The 8358-nt window shown below is 56.4% G+C and overlaps 1 protein-coding gene across 1 annotated transcript; it reads left to right on the top strand.

The window, feature by feature from the left end:
- The first annotated feature begins 967 nt into the window (after positions 1–967).
- Positions 968–7885, top strand: ISL2 (ISL LIM homeobox 2). The gene is made up of 6 exons (XM_051982440.1): positions 968–1120; positions 2056–2245; positions 3115–3377; positions 5391–5674; positions 6372–6539; positions 7134–7885. Exons 1-6 carry the CDS (start codon positions 1063–1065, stop codon positions 7248–7250), a joined length of 1080 nt encoding a protein of 359 aa, XP_051838400.1. The 5' UTR covers positions 968–1062; the 3' UTR covers positions 7251–7885.
- The last annotated feature ends 473 nt before the right edge of the window (positions 7886–8358 follow it).

Genomic DNA, 8358 nt, shown 5'->3' on the forward strand with positions numbered 1-8358 from the left:
GCTCTAAACGCCTTTCCCATCCTTCCCAATAGGAAGTGCCCTATTCTGCTAATGTGTCCTAAAAGCAGCAAATTTTGTTCGAGACTATTTTAACCTTAAAAAAAAAAAAAAAAGGAAACTTTGGCAAACCAACCTCAGCGCCCACCCTAAGCTTTCCTTCCCAGCCCGGCGGGAGGACAGCTCTCTCTCGGGCCCTGTCCAATGTCAACACCTATCTCCACGTCGGGCAGATGTGGGGAGGGGGAAGGGAAGCTAAATGAGAACGCTCGGAGATGTTTCCCATCACTATTGCTCAAGTTCGCAGCCTCGGGAGGAAGGAGCAGGGAGAACTGGTAAGAGGGTTGGGGGTTTTCAAAGTCCCATCAAAACAAAGCCAGTCAGGAGTGGGGTGTGTGTGTGTGTGTGTGTGTGTGTGTGTGTGTGTGTGTGTGCCATCCACACCCCCTCCCCCCGCCCCTTTAAAAGGCTGGGCGAACAGACCCAAATGGTGACTGCGGCGCTGGTCTGCGTTCCAGCTTTCCCAGGGGCAGATTCATCTCCTGCCTGAGACATAGGGCAGCGGAGGGGAGGAGCGGCAGCCGGGGGCCGCGCGGGCAGAAAGGGAGCAGGCTCGCCTGCGCGCGGGGCTCCGCTAGCCACCGCCGGACCTTCTCTGCTGACTGCCCCGGGGGAGCCGGGGAGAATTCTTGTAGATTACTGGGACGGGGGGGGGGGTGCCCGCTTCCCATTGTTCACTCCGGCCAATCAAGTCGCCCCCGTTCCCCTTCGGCCAATCTCCCTCGCGCGCCCCCCTCCCACCCTTTTCCTCCCGTCCCACGGCACCTCTCGGGCTAGCTCCCCGCCCGCCCCCCTTCAGTCTCTAAATCTTGGCGTGACGTCACAGACCCCGCCCCCGGGCTCCGAGCCCGGGGGGGCTGGGAGCGTGCTGATGTCATGCGGCGTGCGGGGCCAGTGCAGAATTCCTCTCCCACCCAAGTCCTCCGGGTTGGAGGAGTTAGTTAGCCAAGAGCCGAGCCCGGACGAAGCCCACCATCCTCGCGTCTGCATCCTAACACTTCGCGCATGGTGGATATTCTTTTTAATTATCCTTTTCTGGGTGCTATGGGGGATCACTCCAAGAGTAAGTCTTTTTCTGTGTGTGTGTGTGCGCGCGTCTGCCTGCCTGCGCGGGGTGTGTGTGTGTGTGTGTGTGTGTGTGTGTGTGCATGATATCGGAAAATGTTCCCCATATCCATACATACGGGGAGATGCTCAGCAGCTTCTACAAGTGGCTTCTCTCTGACAAGGCAGCCGAGGTTCTAACGGAGGCTCCGGCCCTTCTCCGAGTCCCGGGACTGGTCCTTCCCGCGGAGGACATTGTTAATATTTGGGCTGGGAGACTCTTCGTGCTGGCTCGGGGCTTTGCCGCCGCGTTGGGGGCTCAGGGAGGAGCGGGCTGCTTCTTGCTCGCCTTTAGCTCGCCTTCCGTGCTTTCCGAAGGAAGCATGTCGCCTCGTAATTGTGAATCGTGCCAGCTCGCCGGAGGAGGGGCGAGTCCTCTGTGTTTGTGGCTAGTAGGTGTCTAGTAGCGCCCGGGGTGCACTCAGCGGGGCGGCCGGGGCTGCGGAGCCGGGCGCTCGGCGAGGCTTACGGGAGCTCTCCGCGGCGCTTTTCGCATCTCAGTTATCACTCAGCTAGTTCCATGGAAAATAATCCTCCTCCTAATAATGATAAAGAAAAATCCAACGGATCCGCAAGGAAAATATCTGGGGAAAGGGGGAAAGGCCTTTCGCAAATTGGAGGCTTGGATTTTTCTTTCAAATGACGGAACCTTTGGAATAGACTCCTTTTTCTGGTGATGATGATGGGTGGTCATGATTTTCTTGGAGGAGAGAGAGAGAGAGAGAGAGAGAGAGAGAGAGAGAGAGAGAGAGAGAGAGAGAGAGAGAGAGAGAGAGAGAGAGAGAAAGCAATAAATACAAACACACAAAAAAGTTGTGTTGCAAATACGTTCGGAAAGCAAGCAGCTGCTGGTCCGTTCCTGAATCTGCGTCCTCTGCTCGTTTTCCCTGCTAGAAAAGCCGGGGATTGCCATGTGTGTCGGCTGTGGGACTCAGATTCACGACCAGTACATCCTCAAGGTCTCTCCGGACCTCGAGTGGCACGCAGCCTGCCTCAAGTGCGCCGAATGCAGCCAGTACTTGGACGAAACCTGCACGTGTTTTGTGAGAAACGGCAAGACGTACTGTAAAAGGGACTATATCAGGTGATGAGCGTCGCTGTTTATCCGTGCAAAGAAAAGCCCTAACCTGCAACGTGACCTTGGCTGCCCCCACCCCCACCCCGTCCCCAGCTCCGTTTCTCCAGCGCGCCTTTCTAATTTGCCCACCTGGCCAAGCTGGCTCCGAGTGGAGCCCCGCACCTCTCTCCCCGCGCTGCCTCCTGGGGCGCCCAAAAACTTTTCTCCCTTCTTGTCACCGCATGGTTCCTTCTCCAGTGTTTTCGCTGGAGCAGGGATCCTCTCCTGGAACGCCGAGCTCTTGTCTTTTGAAAACTGTAGCTCCCCGTGGTATAGCATCCGATACATTCTGCCAAGCTTTCCCCTTGTACTTGGTCAGTAGAGACCTAGAAATGCTGGCCCTGGAACCGGCCAGAGGGACAGAAAGAGAAAAAGAGAGGGAGAGAGACAGGAAGAAAGTGAGAAAGAGAAATCCCTGGGTTTGTCAAAACGCATCTTGTGTCTGTATGACTGTGTGCGGCTTTGTAAGAATGTATTATTGTGACTACAAATGAAAATGGAGGCCCGTATGTATCTGCGCTTTAATAGAAACGAATATAGTGGGACTGTCTGCATATGTGAGCGTGAATGAGTGTGTAAATGTGTGTGTAAATTGCCCGTGGATCTGTGTGTGTGTGTGTGTGTGTGAAGGAGACAGGCAGAGATAGAACAGTGACCAGATTAAATCTAGAGGCCGGGGATTTGCTTTTTCCCTTGCCGGTGGGCATATTGCTGTGAGAAGTCGCTTGGGCCTACGGGAAGGCAAAGCCTATCCCGGAACAGACCGGAATGGTCGGGGCATTCGCCGCAGGCGGTCAAAGGCTCCATTCCCCCCTCACCCCTATTTTCTTCCGCAGGTTGTTCGGCATCAAGTGTGCCAAATGCAAGGTGGGTTTCAGCAGCAGCGACCTGGTGATGAGAGCCCGGGAGAACGTGTACCACATCGAGTGCTTCCGCTGCTCCGTGTGCAGTCGCCAGCTGCTGCCCGGGGACGAGTTCTCCCTGAGGGAGCACGAGCTTCTGTGCCGGGCTGATCACAGCCTCCTGCTGGACAGGGCCTCGGCCGAGAGTCCTCGGAGCCCGGGACACTTAGCAAGCAGCAGGAGCCTCCATCTGTCAGGTAAGATTCCCCTAACTGGGCCGGAGGAGTTGGTAATGCCTTTGGGTAGTGTGGAAGCGTGTGATGAGTGTATGTGTGTAACAGAAAGAGAGAGACAGAAAGACAGACAGACAGAGAGAGAGGAGACAGAGAGAGAGAGAGAGAGAGAGAGAGAATGAAAAAGGGCCTTGAGTAATTTAATACTTGCAGTCTCACACTGGGGCCTCTGGTAGACAGACACAGCAGTGTGCATGTGGGCTGGAGAACCCTTTCTAAGGAAAGCACCATCTCCCTCCACAGAAGGGGCCCCCTTCACTAACAGAGAGGTTTCAGTGTTTTGGGAATTCACTATAGTCTGAAAGTCGGGGTTCGGCTTCTTTCTAAGTGAGTATGTTTAATTAATAACTAACCAAGCTTTGTTGTCTGTAATATTGGGGACACTGGACATTAGATCCCATTTCACCTTAAGGCAGATATTTCAGTCCCTAAGTTCCCGACATAGATAGGGCTGACAGAGATGTACAGTGGATAGAATTCTTTTTGTATTTGTTTGTGTGTTGAAAGTACAGAATTAGCAAGATATCTGAATATATGTGGAGAATATGCATTATCTGCGCCCACCATAGTACTGGTATTTTTTCCTGAATAATTATAAAGTGAATTAAGATGAGTTGGTGAACACTCAGGGGATGAGAGCCTCTAGGCCGAATTCAGTGACTCAAACCCTACTTTAACCTTCTCAGAGAGCCTCTCCCCACTTTTTTTTTGGGCATAAGCTCCTCAGACAGGCGCTTTCAAGACTACTCAACTCTGGAATAATGTATAGAACTGAAACCCTGCCTTAAGAAAGCTAAGGAGCCTGGGGTCTCAAGAGGCAGAGGCTGGGCTCTGAGCCTGAGGAGCCTGATCTAGGGGAGGTCCAGGAGAGGGGAGAACCTTGGAGAAGAGAGGAGGAATCTTAGGTGAGGAACAACTTGGAAGAGAAAGAACCTGGCTTGGAACAAGGAGCAAGAGAGATTTTAGGAGGCTGGCAGCAGGAGGACATAGTGGCAGGAAGGGAAAAGAGGCCCAGGGAATGGGCCAGCTACAAAGGAGTCACTTTTGGGCCCTCCCGGAGAACGGAAGCATCTTCCCCCATTACCCCTCAACTGTGCCTGGATGGTAGAGCATTATACTAAGACCAGCACCCGGATTCCCTGAGGGAGAGGAGAGTTAAAAAAAAAAAAAGCCAGCTCCCAGCTCGGTTGTCCTCTGCCCGGGAGGGCAAAAGAGATCTCGGGATCTCATCTTCCTCCCTCCCCGCCTCCCTTCCATTCATCCTTCTCTCGGGCCAGAAGGGGAAGCCCGGGACCGCCAGAATCCCGGCGCTGCTCCGGCCTTGCAGAATAGAATGATGCTCCTAAGCACCCGAATGCTTTAGCTGGGCTCAGGAAGAGGGAACCCGGGCAAGGCCAGAAAGATCCTAAGGCGAGGCTGCGGTGTGGAGAGCGGCCCCGGCCGGCTGGCAACCCGATACTTTACTCCCCCGCTTTTGCCGTGAGGGTTGTCAAGGACCCGGGGCTACCGGGCAAAGTTGTCCGAAGCCTGCGGAGGATTTTCCAGGGACCGGGAGGCAAGAGCACAGAGCTCCGGAAGAGGAAGAGGCTGGGGATGAGGGAAAGGGCTCTGGCTAACTCCTTCTGAGGGCCGAGGGTGGAGCGGAGCGTGTGTGTGTGTGTGTGTGTGTGTGTGTGTGTGTGTGTGTGTGTGTCTCCTTTCTAAGTTGGAGTCTTCGTTGTCTGTTTGAAGACCACCAGGTAGGCCGCTGGCAGGCGATTTAGGGAAGAGAAAGAGAAGAAATGGGCATTCTCTGAGTCAGTCAGGAAACGTTATTGAAGTTCTGGTTCCCGCCCAGAGCCGAGCCAGATCCCGGGCGCAAACTGTCCTCGAAGGGGAAGCTGCGATACAGTGAAACGGCATCGGCGGAGGCCGCCGGGGCTGCCCGCAGGGCCCGCGGGGCGGAGCCGCCGCTAACGCCCTTTGTCCCCCCAGCAGAGCCGGGCTCGGGCCGCCAGCCGTCGCTGCGGCCGCACGTGCACAAGCAGACGGAGAAGACGACCCGGGTGCGGACGGTTCTGAACGAGAAGCAGCTGCACACGCTGCGGACCTGCTACGCCGCCAACCCGCGGCCCGACGCGCTCATGAAGGAGCAGCTGGTGGAGATGACGGGCCTCAGCCCCAGGGTCATCCGCGTCTGGTTCCAGAACAAACGCTGCAAAGACAAGAAGAAGTCCATCCTCATGAAGCAGCTGCAGCAGCAGCAGCACAGCGACAAGACGGTGCGTGGGGCGGCCGGGGCCGGGCGGGGGGCGTGGGGACACGCGCACGCACACTGGCTGCCCCGTGCCACACTTGGAGCCGCGCACTCTGTGCGTCTCTAAAGCGCCATCCTTACCGTTCCTGCGCTTTAAAGAGGAGGGGAGTATTTCAATTAAGCCTTGGACGGCCCAGATGGCTGGGGGGCGTGCGCGCGCGTGTGTCCCTTTCGCAGTGGGGCTGACACTGCTTGCCTACGAACTCCGAGGCAGGGGAGCGGCCTGGAGGCCCGGCCGGGACTGGCTGGGGCCGGGGAGGCTGCAGGACATTTCCCTCTTTCCTCCATCGCGGCCTTCGCCTTTTCCTCGGCGGAGCCCCGTTGGAAGCTTTGCCTCAGCCTCTTGCAGCTCCGAGTCCGGGCCGGCTCCTCTTGGGGAAGAGGCTGGGGGCTGAGGGAGGTGGCCTGCCGGGGAAGCCTTGGGGGGAGGAGCCGCGTGGCCAGGCTGCTGTCTGGATCTCAGAGCCCTCCAGGCCCCTCCGAGTCCGGGCTGGGATTAGGGGATATCGGCCACTTTGGGGGAGGGGGGGTTCTCTGCAAGGTTCTGAGCGCCTGGGAACCCGGGCACGGCCTTCAGGGTGGGGTAAGTGAAATGGGTGAGTGGGGAAAGCCATTCAGGCCGGCGGCCCTAATGCATCTTTTCTGGGTGCTGATCCCCTCAGAGCCTGCAGGGCCTCACCGGGACCCCTCTGGTGGCCGGCAGCCCCATCCGACATGAGAGCGCAGTGCAGGGCAGTGCCGTGGAGGTCCAGACTTATCAGCCCCCCTGGAAAGCACTCAGCGAGTTTGCCCTACAAAGTGACCTAGACCAGCCAGCCTTCCAGCAACTGGTGAGGACCCTGGCCCCAGCTTCAGCTTCCCTCATGCCCTTGCAGCCTCTTCTCTCCCCGCAGCCTCGGCTCCACCAGGACTAGTCGGAGACTCTAGTCCATGGCAGGATGTGGGGAAGGAGGGGTGCCCCATGATCCCCTCCTGTCTCAGTGGACCTCAAGCTGAACTGGAAGGGGGATGTCCGGCCTCTCCTCCCCCACGGAAGGGTGAAGGGTCAGAACTCTGGGAAGCAGGTGATAGGTGTGGGGGTGGTAGGTGAAGGCCTAGACTAGCCCTCCCTCCCTCCCATCTCCACTCCAGCTGCTAAATGCTGCTTAGCTTGGGATTGAAAGGCCCTTTTGGGCCACGGGACCCAACCTCCCCCTGCTGAGGGCACTGGCCAGAGGGATTAACCTAGAGGGAGAAGATGGCTCTAAAAGGGGGAGGGACTTTGCTTCCCAAGTCCCTCTTCTTGCTGTCAGCCCCTCGGTGGACTCCATTAATTTTAAGTCATTTGATTGTAGCTCCACGTGGCAGAGTGAGTGGGGTGTGGGCAGGGAGGAGGTCTGGCAAGCGATGGTCCCTCACTCCCTCCCTCTTGCTTTCCATCCCAGGTGTCCTTCTCTGAGTCAGGCTCCCTGGGGAACTCCTCTGGCAGCGACGTGACCTCCTTATCCTCCCAGCTCCCGGACACTCCGAACAGCATGGTGCCCAGCCCGGTGGAGACGTGAGGAGCCTGGGGCCTGCGGGCCCCCTGTCCCGTGGATCTAGCATGCTCCCTGCATGAGACTCACCCATGCTCAGGCCATTCCAGCTCTCTGAAAACCCTCTCTCCTTTTAATTATTATTGTTATTTAAAGCAAAGAGAGAGAAAGCGAGAGAGAGACGCGAGAGATACTGTCTTGACTGCCAAAAGCACCAGGATGTGACCTTCCTTCTGCAGACCGGAGAACCCCTTCTCTGCTGGGCTTATTTTTGCAAAACCCAAATTGAGGATTTACTAGGATTAGGCCTTCCCCCTCCCCTCTCCTCCCCCAGTACACCATGTAATCCGGCTTTCTGACTCTCCCCATCCCAACTCACCTGGTGACTTAGAAAGAAAATCGATTTCCAGCCAGAAGCTGGGGAAGGCTGACCTCTCCCTTTCTCCCTCTGACCCACTCAGGGCTTTGGGGTCAACTTGGCTTCAACTGGCCGCTCCCTTTTTGGTTTGCTGGTGGTTGTTTTCTTAAGTGCTTTTGTTGGTTAGGGATGGGGGGAGGGCTAAGGAAGAACACAAGGAGAGAATGCCCAAAGCCCTAAATCGCATGATTGCTGGAAAACCAAAACGAAACTGAACCAAACCCCAAATATATGGAGAAAGAGACTTTTCTTGCAAATGTTTTAATTTATCGGTGGACGGAGGACAGTGTGTGAGCCTTTGCCGAACACACACACACACACAAACAAACGTAAGTTATTGCTATTTATTGAGAACAGCAAGTTCATAGTGGGACTGATATTTTGATCTTAATAATAAAAAGCAAAACCCCCCACCCTCTGGCCTTGCCCCGGTGTGTCCTGTTGGCTCAGTCTGAGGGTGGGGCCCCACAGCCCTCGGGGGCTGGAGGTGGGATGGGCCACGTGGAGCTGGAGCTAGTTTTTTGGAAAAGGAAATCGAAAGGGAGGTACAAATTGTGCCAGGAGGGGATAAACCGCCTGCGGTCCTGCCATCCGCCTGGCCCCGGGGCCTTTACGAGGCTCCCCTCTTGGTGGGCCAGTTAGGGGGAGGGAAGGCGGAGCTGTTGGAGGTCCCCACCCAACCCACCCTCCGCCTTCTAACCTCTCACCTCTTTCTGA

The sequence above is a fragment of the Antechinus flavipes genome, chromosome 2 (genome assembly GCF_016432865.1).
Source record: "Antechinus flavipes isolate AdamAnt ecotype Samford, QLD, Australia chromosome 2, AdamAnt_v2, whole genome shotgun sequence".
Taxonomy (NCBI): domain Eukaryota; kingdom Metazoa; phylum Chordata; class Mammalia; order Dasyuromorphia; family Dasyuridae; genus Antechinus; species Antechinus flavipes.